This window comes from Notothenia rossii (genome assembly GCF_949606895.1).
Source record: "Notothenia rossii genome assembly, chromosome: 2".
NCBI classification, from domain to species: domain Eukaryota; kingdom Metazoa; phylum Chordata; class Actinopteri; order Perciformes; family Nototheniidae; genus Notothenia; species Notothenia rossii.
In genome coordinates this window covers 50,668,111-50,684,222 of record NC_136904.1, presented here as the reverse complement: position 1 = coordinate 50,684,222, position 16,112 = coordinate 50,668,111, and the positions used below count along the sequence as shown (strand labels likewise).

Below are 16,112 nucleotides of genomic sequence, written 5' to 3'. Positions count from 1 at the left end.
TAGAGGTCTCTATTATTCACTTGTTAGCAACCGCAGTTTTTGAGGCACATAGAATCTTCGTAAATTCACAAGTCGAGTATTTACTGACGTATTTTATGTCGGAGAACAAAAACTCTCCAGCTTGTGTTAACCACAGACCTTATTTCAGGCTTCTAACAACAGACATGTCTCCCTTGAAAAAGAGATCTATGATCTCAATGGCACCAATCTGGTTAAATAAAGGTTTGAAATGAAAATTGAAATGACACATTCAAAAAACAATTGACTTTAACACAAGGGAACCGAGAGTGATAACATGCTTTTATCACTTATCTTCTGGATTATAGGACTCATACCTGCATCACTATATCCACACACATCCATATAGAGGCAGAGGCTGCACCTGCTCAATCCATCAACACACACTCACACACTGTTGAATGCAGCAACTGGGAATCGAACCCCCAACCTTCACAGCCGTTAGTTAAAGTTGACTTTTCCCACTGATTGAAGCCATGCCAAAGAACAGTACATCTGTAAAGCAATGCCAAATAATGTCTAAAACCAAATTCCATCTTATAAGTTTATTTACTTTAACAATCCAATGGGGCAATTTGATGGCCAGTATTTACTGTCCATGCTATCTTTGTCCGTGAGATACATTAGCCTTTAAAACATATGAAAACAATCTGATTCGTCAAGAAAAGCAGACTTTTATTCTCAATATGTATCGTTCACTCCAATCAACCGAGACCATAAATATGTGTATTTTAAATGTGTTCTGTTGCACAAGAAAGTATGCAAGGAGTCATCAATGACTGTGGAATGAACAGCAGGTCTAAAATAAGTATCTTTGTTGTATCTGACCACAAATGTAATACATGTCATTAATGAAAGAGCTGCTCCTAGAGGAGGAGGAGGAGGAGGATGATGATGATGATGATCTGCTCCTGTTCTGCTCTACTTGTTCTTGCCCAGAGTTCTCTGCTTCTCTGCGTGCTCCACGGTCTTCTCCTCCACGTAGAGGCCCTTGCGGCGGCGCACAGCGTTGGTGTACTTCAGGGCCTGGTTAGCAGAGTCTGCTTTCTGCCCGAAGTGCAGGTACTCTTCTTCTGTGGTGGGAACCCAGTATGGATCGCTGCTGATCACCTGCGGCACAGACAAAGCAGAGAGTATAAGGCAAAATCCCACAGTGTGTCATTTTACATTTTACTCCTGTTTGGTTCACTGACTTCATTTTCCTTACCAGGGGTGATGTGCAAAGCTACACGTTGTATTTCGTATAGGCTTCGCCCTCTAAGGCTATCGCTATAGGGTAATCCCCTGCGAACCCGCGCTGCACTGAAACACTTGTAGTCCACGCCCACCTGCGAGGTGGGCCCCACCCTCGGGCTCACTTCCGGTATAAATAGGAAGGAGGCCCGACAATCTGCTCCCTCTTTTCTTCAGCACCCCGGTACTGAAGCACTTTAGAGACACTAAAGAGTCAAGGCTCTTTTAAGAGCCACCTCGAAAAAGATCCTTAAACATGAGTACACAGTAGGGATGTGCATCTCCATCACTGAGGCCGATGCGATGCGCATCTCGATACGTTGCCACGATACGATACATTAACGATATATTTGAAACACCAGGCGATGCGATACAATACGATTCACCCCTGTTGCGATACAGTTTGATATGATTTGATTCAACATTATGCGATTCAGGGTGATACGATGCGATTCAACACGATGCAAAAATAATAATACTTCAATATGGTACGACAGAGGTTTTTCTTTTGATTCCTTATATGCAGCAAATCATACATTAACAAAAAAGTGCTTTACATATTTTTTTTTTTTTATATTTCCCTCTACTAGTACTGCACATCCCATAATGCTGTTTATTTTTTACCTTTTTTACCTTAAAAAACTCTCAAGAGTACAATTGTATAACACCTCACAGTTAAACAATGTAAGGATGCATTGCCTATGATTAACAATGTGCAAATAACAACTACCATAGAGCAATGCCCATACAGCTGCCAGCCTGATGTGCTTAACACTCATTCATAGGCTAACTCACCAGTGAGCAGAAAGCAGTGGTTTCTATATGAACAATAAAGAATACAAATAACCTTTCACAAACAGCTCTTTCATAACTGCTTACAGTACGGAAGAGATTTAAACTGTTATTGGCCGTCACAGGCTGCTGTAAACTAAACACCACTCTCTGCCAGAACACCTCACTGAGTGATTTAACTCATATGTCTAACTTTCAGGTTTCTCTTTTCAGCCGCAGACCCCATGTCGCCTCTTTATGTGCGTCGCTAAGTTCCTCGTACTACTTGTGTACTTTAAAGCGGCACGGCATTGTTAACAATTTGCGAGCAATTTTTCAAGTTGACCGTCTTTCTTGAACAATCCAAAGTGTTGCCAAACGTTTGATTTGTAGGTATTTTTCGGTGCGCTGTGTTTCTCTTTGTCCTCGACTTCATGTGTGTTGTTAACTGAGACTCTCGTTCCCGTAGTGCGAAGCAATGATCAAAGATTGTCTCTGCTGAGTGCTGACAGGATGAGAGGATATTATATGAATGAATCGTTTTTTTACTGATGCAAAGACGCTACAATCGATGCATCGCGAGTTCAACCCAAACTGTGGCCCATGTGCACTCTTTCAACCGGTACACTCGCATCTTGAACGTTTATGCCGGTGCACCGATGCGAATCGGTGAATCTTAACATCCCTAGTCCACAGGGTTGTGTTATAGTTTGCTCCTCATGCCAGACGAATCCTGCCTGGGGTCGGAGCACGCGCACGCAGTCCTCGCCCAGCAGGTGTCATGTGGTCATTGTGCTCGTCTCCCTCTGGCCAACAGACAGCGAAGAGCGGACGCTCTCGCTACTGCGGCCGAGGAGGATGATTGGCCGGTCCAGGAGTCCTAATCCGTGGACCAAGCCCTTGAGTTCTCCTACCCCGCCTCCATCCACGGATCACCGTGTGGTTTCCCCATCCCCCGGACGGAGGAGACGGAGATGGAGCCCGGTGCCGGCCTGGCCCGGCTGCGGGACCCACGGTCCCTCTTTCCGCCATCACGGCTCTGCCGTCGATAGGCGGGATCCTGCAGGAACAGCCGGAGATCATCGAAAACGCAGCCGTCTGGAGAGGTCTCCTCATTCCCCCGGCTCAGGAGAGCTCTCTTGCCGGTGGAAGGAGTGTTTCTCCCGGGTACAGACCGTCAGGAGTGACCCGGTCAGGCCACGCTTCCCGGCCATCCGGAAGTGCCAGGAGGGAGCGGCGGCGGCCTCTAGGAGCCTGAAGGCTCCGTTGTCCTCACTAAGGGGTTAACGGATGTTGGTTTTCCGACCGCGCCTGAAGACATCGCTCGGGGTGAAGCAGGCTAGCACGGTCACCGCACAGCGTCCCTTGCTTTCCTCCCCCGGGGACCAGTTTGCCGTCCGCCAGACTGATCGGATGCATCATGTGCCTTCCAGGCGTCTGCAGCGGCGAACAACATCGCTCTGCTGTCTCACTCCATAGTGAGACTATTAGAGCAGCCCTCCATGCCCTTCGAGGCTTTGGAGGAGATAGAGGAAAGTGCTGCTGGATGCTCCGATCAGCCCGGACGGGCTGTTCGGACCCCAGTTCCACACCATGGTGTAGTCCATGAAAATTGCCGCAGAACAGGGCAGGTTATTATCTGAGCAGGTGTGTCTGTGCTTCTAGTACCGGGCGGACCCAGTGGGGCACAGACTACATCATGCTTCGTCCTTAACCCAATAGCGATAGCCTTAGAGGGCGAAGCCATATACGAAATAGAACTGAAGTTACCTACTGTAACCCCAGCTTCTATGAGTATTGGCGTAGCCCTCTAAGTTCTGGGCCCCACTGGCTCCACGAATAGCTGAAGAAAAGTTGCTTGTAAGGGAGCAGATTGTCGGGCCTCCTTCCTATTTATACCAGAAGTAAGTCCGAGGGTGGGGCCCACCTCGCGGGTGGGCGTGGACTACAAGTGTTTCAGTGCTGCACAGGTGCGCAGGGGATTACCCAATAGCGATAGCCTTAGAGGGCTACGCCTATACTCATAGAAGCTGGAGTTAAGGCCCGTCCACACAGCGGCGTGCGTTGTCGCTTTCCGGCGGGCGTGTCTGAAACTCGACCAACCACCAATCACATGAATCTCCCGCACCTGACACACAAGCAGCGGTTTGATTGGCTAGAGCTTGTACTGGCATATGATTAGATTGGCTGACGCTTCTGCCGAGGCGTCAAAAGTTGAACATTGCTCAACTTTTGCAGCGAGCCACGCCAGCAACACTCCGCGTCGCTTCCCACAATGCAGTTCGGCGAATCACCCCATTCAAAGTGAATGGTGAAGCTTTCAACGCACGCCGCTGTGTGGACGGGCCGTAACGTTAGGTAACTTCAGTTTTAATGTTTATCACAAAAATATCTATTTGGATCAAAGCAAAAGTGCTTTTACAGGGAGTTCTGAGACTCTCTCTCTCTTTGACTCTTGTGCATATGTCTTTAAAGAGGACATATTCTGCTCATTTTTGGGGTTCATACTGGGAGAAACTCCCTCTGGAGGGAACACAGACGGTCGATTTGTCTCAATATTATTTATATGTGAACAGATCAATAATCCATGTGTAATCTGCAAACACTCCAACAATAGCCACAAATAAAAACATCTGTAAATACAAAAATGTAATTACAAATAAACAAAAGCATTTGTGAATATCTTTCTAACATTTACAACCTTCGATCAGGTATTTGTTAATTCAGTTGTATTTGTGGATAGAAAAAGCATTTTTGGATCTCAAATCTTGGATTTTATACATCACAGTTTTGCAACAAACTTCCACTGATCCGAACCAAAAAACTCTACGTGTGTCAGAAAAAGCAGTGTTTTATACATGGTAAATAACATAATAAACTAAATATATTTGTATTTCAACCCAACCCTCCACAACACCAGAGGCCTGTACCAGGGCTGTCCCTTGTCATAGGCAGTAACAAAGTTAGGAATAAAAAAAAGTATATATTTTTTATTTCATAACAACACAATTTCCCGATTTTGGATCAACAAAGTACATCTTATTACCTTATACTAACAGAACTACGCCTATATTGCGTACAGCGTTTTGTATTTGTGTTAATTTAAAATAAATCAAACTCCTAAAAAACGTATACAGCTTTTTTACATTGGAATTTACTGTGTAAGCGGCCCGCGGGAGGGAGAGATTTAGAGAGCTCTCTCCTGAAAGACTGAGAGGCTCTGATAACCTCGGCTCAGTGAGGTAAAGGCACACCTTTATATTATCATTATAAAAAAATAAGAGAATAGATTTTCAACTATTCTCTTATAGTATAAAATACTATATGACAGTACAAAAAAGTTGTTATTAATAAACAAGAATACAGTTTGAAAAGGGAGTGATTTGTAAAATATCCATAAAGAAAAAGAAAATCTAGTTACAGTTCTGTTTCATATGGGTGTTGAGAGATGTATCCATAGATCTCTTAATGTTGCTCTCAAAGTGCACCAGATTGTTTTTTTTAACAATCTTCCCGGGGGAGCATGCCCCCGGACCCCCCAAGAGGAGGTCCACTCCCCACTGCTCCGGAGCAGGTTAGGTTCCAGGATAAAAGATCAACTCAGTGAAAGCACCGCCTGCTGACCAATCAGAGCTCAGTGTGCGGAGTGTCAAGCGATCAAGTCATATTACAGGATAAAGGAGATACAGAAAAACTGCCGTTGCAGGAAAGACGGCCGGCAAAAATCACTGACTGTGTGAACGTGAAAATGAATAGAATATCACCTCCCATCTTCAGAGCAATCTGACTATTATAAAATTAGCGTTAAGAAAGCTTACTAAAATATCTGCCACAACATAAGTAAAAGGATCAAAGTAACATTAAGTACAGTCCGCAGCACTGTGAGTGCAGACGTCGATGTGTCCCATTATCACTCATATCACATCATAATGTATCATATATTTCCTTATCTGAGTCAGCTGAGCCGTATCTGGCCGTGGAACACTCACAGTGTCACATACCAGAGATGGAGTACTCGAGTCCTGGACTCGGTCTCGAGTGCCGATTTTCGGGACTCGTGACTCGACTCAGACTCGCGCACTGATTGACGCGACTTGGACTCGTGAATTCTCGCGTACGCTGACTTGGACTCGGACTCGTGAATTTCCCCCCCACGATGACTCGGACTCGACTTGTACATTGACGCTCTGACTCGGACTCGAGCAAGTTTTCTCTGGAGTCTGATGTCCTCTATCCTGGCATGTGCACCTGTGAGGCGAGTTCACGTACTGGGCCCCGCTATTCCAGTCTAGAGATGTCTAGAGACACACCCCGCATCGTGCTGTATGCTTTCAAACATTCTGCTTCCACATTGGAAAAGAGCAGCGCAATATGCTCGTTATGTGGAAACCATATTCAAGAGAAGGCTCCGTAACACATTACTCTAAGGATCAAGTTCAGACATATAGGCTGTCTTGAACACTATCATCAGAGTAACGTGATCTAATCAATAAATAAAGATTCAGCCGATAGCACGAAAGCACATGGCTACTTAACATGCAGAATGACATCATTTTGCATGCTAAGTAGCCATGTGCTTTCTGGGGCTAAATCTTTATTAGTAAACCAATTTAACCGGTAAAAGTTCCTTCAAAATAAGAGTCCCAATCTTATTAACATCAAAATAAAAGTGCAAAACGGAAACTTTACCATAGGAAAATATTGGCATACAAATATAATCACTTCTCTAAAAGGTAACTCATTTTAAATATAGTTAGACATATTAAAAGGTAATTTACAATAACATTTATAATATTAATATTAGTAATAAGCTTTATATTTGTATAGCACCTATTACAAGAATTGTAGCCAATTTCGCTTCAAAGCAGTTCAATACACAGATTAGTATAACATGGCAGGATAAAAGCAATGTAGAGGAGCAGCTACATTTCAACACATATATCCACAAATACATGAAGACTTGTGACTCGGACTTGACTTGGACTCTTCTTAGGTGACTCGGACTCGAACATCGGTAATGATGACTCGGACTCGACTCGGACACTCCTTGGGTGACTCGGACTTGGACTCGAACACAGGTAATGATGACTCGGACTCGACTCGGACACTCCTTGGGTGACTCGGACTTGGACTCGACTACGACTCTCCCTTGGTGACTCGGACTTGGACTCGAAGAGTGGTGACTCGAGAGTGACTTGGACTCGTGAATTGGTGACTTGACTACAACACTGTCACATACTGTATGCAGAAGTATTATTTTAAGCATAAGCAACACATTAAGTTGACAAAACACTTGAGTCGAATGTAATTCAAGTCAGATCCACTCGTGTCTTAGACGGGGCAGTGATATCATAAACCTGTTAATGTTTAAGTTTAACGTCTTCGTATTTGTCTAACATTATAGTTGACTTTTCATTCAGGAAGTATGACGCTGTGCTGTTAATATGCTTCTCCATGTTTGTGATTGGTCAATTGTTGCTAGCCCCGCACCTTTCATGTGAACACGCACTCAGCCGGACAGAGAAACCCTGGCTTGAGTTACCTAGTTGATAACCAGCGTCGCTTAGCGAGAGCGCGTTGGTTTTGGATTAGGTAAGCTGGGTAACTCAAACATATCAAGGGTCTGTTGAACTGGATTCGTAGTACAGGCCCCAGGTAGACTGTACAAGGCTGCATCATGTATTGCAGGGGTGGCCAACCCGCGGCTCTCGAGCCGCATGCGGCTCTTTGCCTAGTTTCATGCGGCTCTTCAGTTCATATCGAGTTGTATGTGTGTGAGTTTGGGGGAGAGACACTGACTCCTGACTAGTGTTGCACGGTGTACCGATACTTGAAAGGTATACCGCGATACCCTGCCGTTAAAAACGTTACGATTCCTCCGTTTCATTACTATCGGTACTTTAAGAATGACGGGGGAAAGTACTCCGGTGAGAAAGCACCGTTTTAATAAGAGCCGTGTGTGTTCAGCGTTCTGCTTCCAATCCCTGCACTGCAGCCGTGCTTTGCAGTCCCGCCCCTCTCAAGCACGCTCAAGTGCCTCCCCTCTCTCGTGCACGCGCTAGCTGCCAGAGCATGTGAGAAAACGAGAAGCATGGCTGCAAGTGGGAGTGCTACTGCCGCTGCGCCTCGGCTTGTTGACAAAAAAGACGCCGGAAGCGAAATTTTGATGTATTTTAGCTATATCTCTGACAGTGAGGGCAAGCCTACGGACACCACGAGGCCTGTCTGTAAGAAATGTATCAATTTTATTTAATACGAATTCTTGTCATTTATTTTATTTATTGTTCTCATTGTTTAAAATTGTGAGTTATGGCTATGGTTCTGGTGTGAAATAAAGCACACTAATTACAATTAAGACTGTTTCCCTTTTTTTAAGAAAAGTATCGAAAAATAATTGGAATCGTAATTCTTGACTTGGTATCGAAACCAAAATGTTGGTATCATGACAACACTACTCCTGAAAGTTAAACCTGATATTTAGTTGGTCTGTTAAGTATTGAGTGCTGACCATTCTGACGTAATTTGGCCGGTCAAAGTTGTTTGGGCTCGGATAAAATCGCTCCGTTACTTTCGTCCCGTGTTACTTTCGTCCCGGCTCTCCCTACGTGTGTATGTGTGGTGTCAGGTGTCAGTATGAGAGGATGACAGCGCGTCTAATTTTGATGTGGCCCAAGAGCCAATCACAATAATACCTGGATGCAGAGAACCAATCACCTTTGAGGGGGGGAAAACCTATCGTTGATTAAACATTATCCAGTGTTTCCCCTACCATTGTCTTGGAGGGACGCCAACAGAGCCCCGCGCCCCCCCTGAAATTCAAGGTGTTTAAAAAAAAAAAATATATAATATATATATTTTTAAAATATATATATAGCACCAAATTGCAAATAATCTATAACTACTGTGTGCTCTTTTATTAAATAAACTAAACGCTTTCATTTTAAGTTGTGAGTTTAGTGTTTTTGACCCTAAGAAACACTGATGCATTAATCAATAACAATAATCCACAGCTCCTCTCTCTGCTACAGAGGATTTAAAAAAAATATATCCCAATGCCACAAAAATGCATCAGTGATGTGGTTGAAATCTTGTCTCCAGAAAACAAAAAACTGAAACAAGCGGTATCAGTGACTGTGTGTTTGATGTGGCTCTTTGCAGTAACATAGAAAAAATGTGGCTCTTAACCTCTGACTGGTTGGCCACCCCTGATGTAGGGTCATCGTGCTAAAACACACACACAAAGACATACAGTTGCACCTGGCTGCTCTGCTTATATTTGGACAGATGGCAGAGAGTGAGGTCCAACAACAGGCGGATTACTGGAGACCTCTCTATCACACACACACACACACACACACACACACACACACACACACACACACACACACACACACACACACACACACACACACACACACACACACACACACACACACACACACACACACACACACACACACACACACACACACACACACACACACACACACACACACACACACACACACACACACACACACACACACACACACACAGCGGCTGTACAGTCCGACAGATGCTGGCGGATCAATATGAGACTCACTCACAGTCTGCAGCTGAACAAAGGCTCCATTGGGATGGAAATCGAATGTAAACGTCCCCAAAGGAGCCGTTATCCCACAATGCCATGCTCAGAATCTGCGCTCCTTGCCTCTGAGCTCATTCATATGCTAATCCAATATCCTGGCCATATCAAATCGCTGTCAGGAAGAATGTTGACATCAGCGCAAAGCAGTAGGCGAGTCCTGAAGCTGAGAGGCTGGGGGGAGGGGGGGCAACTCTTTGTGAAGGAGCGTCTGCACATAAATGAAATCAGACAGACAACTTATAATGAGGCAAAGACAATGGCTGCCAAACAAAGTGCTGGGGGGGGGTTGCGTGTGTGAGCGTGTGTTGCAAGGTGCTGCGAGATGGGGGGCTTATGAAGGTCTAGGCAGCTACAGTTCACTCAGTAGTTACACTTCTGACATATTTAAAGCTTCAATTTGTTCTGTTATTATTATTTCAATTTAAAATTTCAGCTTTTTGTCCAAATAGTTATTTAATGTACACTTCTTTGAGCTTGCTCACATTAGTACTGTTATTGGAGTGTATCTGGATTACTGTTTGGAACTCTTCTTTGTTTGGTTTCTTTCAGAGCTCTGACACTGGACACATACACAAACCCTTCCACTGAAATCAGTTCCATTCTAGAGACATTTAGACAGATTATTATATATGGCAAATGTTTCAGTTGGCAAGAAGGCTGTAGACTGTTTACATTTATTTTCAATGAATTAAATCATTATGAGTTACGATTATACTGTTTTTGTATAGTTTTGTGTATCTCCACATTTCTGAACTGTGCAAATGTTATAGTAGCTATAGTATAACTAGTTTGGTTCAACTTGCAAACTAAAAGTTTGCTTTTCCGCCGCTATCATTGTGGCATAAGTGGTTATCTCCCGGTATGTTTTAGCAGAATATTTTTCACTATGATCTTCACATTTTGTGTATCCCATGTATTCATTACTCCTGATTGTAAAAACGTTCTTCTCTTCATCGCACTCTCCATGAACTGTTATCGCTCAGGGTAATGTCGCCCCAGCCTCAGACTCAAACCTTTCGGTTCCTGCCCAGCAGATTGTTAGTGCCACTGTCAACTGGAACTGGTTTTAGGGTCTGAGAGCCGGCCCCGCTGCGGCGGAAATAGAAAGAACGATTCTCAATCGGGCACTGGATCAGAACTGGTCTCTGAACCGCTACGGTAGAAAAGGGGTCACAGGAAGAGGTTGTCATGCAATCATCTCTACGACAAGACCCCCTTTCTTTGATGAAGTCTGCAGTTATTGTAACAATCATCAACACCATCCGTATGTGATTTAATCCCTTCTGATGTTTAAGTATATGTAGTAGGATCCATCGGGGGGGGGGGGTTTCTACTGGACTGCACTGGATTATTTCTACTGTCTGTGCAAAGACTCCTGTTGGATCTGAAGTGTGTCACTTTGAAAACAGCTACAGAGAAAATCAGACCCGGCGTCATGGGCGGGCCCCCATGGGGTGTGGGCTGTCTTTCATTTTGACACACAGAACAATGGGGGCTATCCACCCTTATCCACAATGTAAAGTCATTCACACAGCCTCTTCCCTCTTCTCTCTATGAGGAGCAGCAGGTTCAGCTTTCAGAACAAAGAAACTAAAATGGCATTCATTTTTTTAAATATGTCGTGTAGAAATAAATGTATTTATTCTTCTTCTCAAGGGAGTACCAGAATGTGTATTTTATGTTAGTATTTCAAAAAATGTCCTGGGGGACAGGAGCAGGCAGCTTCCGTTCGAGAATATGCATGTGCACACACACACGTGCACACACACACGTACACACACACACACACACACACACACACACACACACACACACACACACACACACACACACACACACACACACACACACACACACACACACACACACACACACACACACACACACACACACACACACACACACACACACACACACACACACACTGTATTGTATGAGAGAGGTTCCAGATTGAATTGAGGCGAATGTTTGTAATGTTCAGAGGTTGTTGTGTTTAATATTCATGAGAATATTTGTCATTGTTCAAATGATAATAAACAAACATTAGCATAAAGCATATTTGTCCACTCATATGTTGATAAGAGTGTTAAAAACTTGAAAAATATTCCTCTAAGGTACATTTAGAACTGATAAAAAATGTGCGATTAATTGCGATTAACTATGGACAACCATGCGATTAATCGTGATTAAATATTTTAATCGACTGAAAGCCCTAATTTAAACAGAACCCCATTGTTTGTAGATTCTAAAGTAACCAGAGCTGTTTACCCAGACTGCCTCAGTGACCCACAGAGAGTACGCTCAGTCCACTGCAGCTGTGTGATCACACGTGTGTGTGTGTGTGTGTGTGTGTGTGTGTGTGTGTGTGTGTGTGCATACAATGGCTTCAGGAAGCTTTTTCCACTGTGCATTGCCTTATTCAGACGTATGAATCAAGATATCTCCTCTGGAAACAAACAGAGCCCATTCAGACAGGAGGCACTTTGTGTAAAGTGGATGAGAAGTCAATGAGGTGTGGACTGCTAACTCTGAGGAGTGTAAGACAGCAGGTCACAATCTTCCTCCATAAAGGAAACAATGCTAAGCTTCTGTTAACAGATTTTGTCAAAATTAAGGTTTCTGACCTTATGTTATCTTATGAGTACTAATAAACAAACTCCTGCGTATTAACAAAACATGTATTTTTCTATATTGCTTCTATATAAATACAGACCACTTGTTTAATAACAAGTGTACATGGGAACATGATGTCAAATTGTGAATATTAAGACAGATGCAGAATGTGCTTACAGTTTTGGAATGTAACTAAGTACATTTGCTCACGTGCTGTACTTAAGTTCTATTTTAATATCCTTGTACTTCACTTGAGTAAAGTCTCTACTACATGTATGTAACACTCAAATCTAAGAGCTACTTTTTACATATAAAAACAGATGATGTGATGCAATATATTATATTTAATATACCCATTATTTTAAGCAAGTATCTCAAATTGGCTCCATATTGAGAAACTACAACAAAAAATGCATTATCTGACCGGTATTTGCAACTGATAAAACAGAATAATGATTTCTAAAACTGTAAAAAAAAAAAAAAGATCCATTGGGCATACATACTGACTTGTTTTTACTTTTGATACACTAGTACATTTGACTGAAAATACTTCTGTACTTCTACTTTTGCCCCTCTGTACCCCCCCACCCCTGGTATTTGTTATATATGTTTGTAACATCACCTCCCAGTGGTTGAAGACCAGCTGTGGGCTGGCCAATCCGCTGGTCCTCTTGCGGATCTCGTCAGCGAATCCGAAGCTCTCAGCGACGGGCAGCACGGCCTTGATGAGGAACATGTCAGTCCCCTCCTTCATCTCCTCATGCAGGACCCGGCCCTCACGCTTCCCCAGCACCCCGTACACCCTGCCTGGGACAGGGGGACAGCAGGTCAGGACCCAGCTCACACACTCAGGTCAGCTGATCACTGGGTTCTAGAAATAATTTTCCAGGTGAAGACATTGTAACATTTATGTAACAAGCTGAAGTTTTAACTGTAGTCCGATCAATACTGAATTTCTTGAGAAGATTGTAAAACGTATCACATCCCATAATTGGACCTTTTCATCTATTTGATTTTAAGAAAACAATATTTGAAATAGGAAGTAAAATGTAGACTGCTTTCAACTCATCCTAGCATTAGGATGTTGTAATACATATTAACAGAACTATAGAATGTTTGGCTTCAGTCAAATATTGATTTGCTCAATAAACTACAAAAGAAGTTGATTCATTCATCTCAGAATTTGGTCTGCAAAATTCAGAAAGCAGTTTATCTTTTTAGAGAATGGGTTGAATAAAGATGCTTGTGAAACAGAGAAGAAGGGAAAGCCAGCATAGAGACTTCAGCTTTCTTTAAGTCCATTCTAGAAAACACACTTTTATTTAGCTCACCAAGCAGGTGATCAACGTCTTCTAATCTGACATGCCCGCTTTTTGTCCCAAAGTGAACTTTGTTGGAGACAGACTCCCTTTGGAGGAAATCCTCCTGGTCTAGCTCCGACATCAGCTTTGGATGACATACTACTTCCAGAGCTTTACATTTGAAATCATCTTCAAATGTTGAAATGAATCATTAACAATGTTTTTTTGTTTTCTTTTTCGTTTTAAAATAGAAATAAAACCCGTTAAGTTTACTATTTGCAAATGATCACCTACATTAATCAAAAATAATAAATGTCATGTACAGTATAAAACAGAACAATTAGCGGTCAGGGCCAGTGACACAGCGCCAGGTGTATGCAATATAATTTTTTCACCGTTGTTATAAAAAACAAATGAAATCAATAGAACAAAAATGTGAATGACAAAGTGTGTGTGTGTGTCAGCTCCCTCACCCAGCACCTCGGCGGTGGCCATGATCTCACAGGTGTACATGGCGGCCATGAGTCTCTGCGGCTGGGCCTGGAAGGCGTGGCGGCACGCTTCCTTCATGGCGGCGATCAGCTGACCGGAAACTGGCCCGTAACAGGCGGGGGGGGGGGCCTCCGGTCTGCGCCTGGCCTGGCTGGGCCCTGATACCGGGCCCTCCGTCTTGGCGGGGGTCTTAGTGCTCCCCTCCACTTTACAGTCAGCTGGAGCCTCATGGGATACGGAGGCCTCCTTCACGGAGTCCTGATGTAGTGGGGGGGCAGAGGACTGGACGTCCCACCTCTCCAGGGAGAAGCAGACTCCCATCAGCGGCTCCTCGCACATGGGCCCTGACAGGGTTGCGAGTTGGAAGCCGCTGACGATGCTGTTGTCTAAATCTCGAGTGAAGGCGGTCTGAGCTCTGGCCTCAGGGGGGCCGCCCAGACACAGACACTGCCACACAGAGGGCCGCTGGTAGCCCTCCACACTGTTCAGCAGGATGTTGGGACCATATCTGGAAACAGGAAGGGTAACATGATGAATTACTGATACAAATCATTTGTGTTCATACCAATCCCAGGTATGCAGCACAGCCTCATTCTGAAGGATTATATGAAGAGAGCAGATGATTCAAATCAAATACAATATGTAAATATGAATTAAAATGCTGCATTAATCAATATTTGTTTTTTGGGCCACTTGAATTGAAACAAAAGTTTCTCATCTCACCATCCAGCAGGCACAGGGCAACATTAGTTCATGTTCATGTCAGTCTGATATTCCCTCACCTGTTGGCTAAATATATGTATTAAAATAAAGTAAATTAGGAATAAAGGACTTTCTTAAATGTAGACCTGGTTCTTACTTTTGAAGTTGAGGTTAATAAAGGTCAAACTTCTTTAAGGGACAGGTCAGTCTACTCTGTTCTCATTATCAACAGAATGGTATATTCCATGTGAGATCAAACTGAATATCTACTAGTTTGAGCTTGCTGTGTCTCTGCTTTAAATCTATCCAGCGGGGGGCACAGACCTGCGGGGTCCGAAGGCCCAGATGTGCTCCACAGCGCTCCTCCACCTCCGGCCCTGCAGCAGGCTCTCCAGCTGGGCTTTGAACCCAGCGATGGCCTCCAGAGTCTGGGGGCTGACGTCCACACTCCTCCCCTCTCTCAGGGACATGTTCACCTGCTCCAGAGTGCGGATGAGCTCCGTCCTGCTCTCCAACAGAGACGTCACATCTGACAGGAACAGCAACATTACAGGGTTTATATCATGAAAAGTTTTATTTCAGTGGTGCTTAATCCGGTCTCTGACACAGAGAGCTGCTCTTCAGTCCAAACACAACATTCACCAGAGTCCTGAGTCATAAATCACTCCCTGATCTGCAGGAGTAAAACCCAGCAGGAGGGAGGTGGAGTCAGAGGAAGTGTACACAGAGCCTTTCCTCTCACACGCAAGAACAAGTAGATTTTAATGAGTTAAGATGGATATATTAACGCCGGGATTCCACCGGGTCCATCTGCGGTTTTGTTCCGACCTCCTCCAGCGTCAAACCCCACTCATTCCTGCACCGCTTTATGGGAAAAGCCCTCAATACTTTGATCTCTTTAAATGAACTTTGTCTGTTGCTGTGTGCCGTTCTTACCCTGGGGCAGGGGGGCGGCCCGTACGCAGACGGAGGCCAGCCGGTTGGGGGTGGTGAGGGTCACCAGACCACTAGGGTCCACATGGAGCGTGTCAGAGGAACGTCCATGAGAGGCCTCTTCTTTCACCTAGCAACGCAGACATACACACCAACATATTTCACTGTGATGTGTTATTGTCTTTATGATCGAACCCAAGTATAGTTACACATGTCACTTCAAAACAACTTTAAAAGAAAATATGAAAAGTGTTTTTCTGATGTGGACAGCATGCTGCTGACTTACCCGGTGGATGGCCACTTTTTGCTGATGGCCCAGCTCTTCATTCACCATGTCCACTTTTGGGGGCCGCACCACTGTTTCTCTGAAGGGAATGATGGGCTTGGACGCGCTGATCTCAATTTTAGCAAACCTTTGAAAA

General features: G+C 44.1%; 1 protein-coding gene across 1 annotated transcript in view; it reads right to left on the bottom strand.

The window, feature by feature from the left end:
* Nucleotides 1-253: 253 nt before the first annotated feature.
* Nucleotides 254-16,112, bottom strand: part of efl1 (elongation factor like GTPase 1) — a 175,071-nt gene continuing 159,212 nt past the window's right edge. Inside the window, exons 17-22 of the mRNA XM_079662374.1 lie at nucleotides 15,977-16,103; nucleotides 15,694-15,820; nucleotides 15,082-15,286; nucleotides 14,037-14,563; nucleotides 12,885-13,069; nucleotides 254-1,128 (exon numbers count right to left, since the gene is read on the bottom strand). Coding sequence (XP_079518500.1) covers nucleotides 940-1,128; nucleotides 12,885-13,069; nucleotides 14,037-14,563; nucleotides 15,082-15,286; nucleotides 15,694-15,820; nucleotides 15,977-16,103 — 1,360 coding nt within the window. The 3' untranslated portion in view covers nucleotides 254-939. The remainder of the gene's footprint in view (nucleotides 1,129-12,884; nucleotides 13,070-14,036; nucleotides 14,564-15,081; nucleotides 15,287-15,693; nucleotides 15,821-15,976; nucleotides 16,104-16,112) is intronic.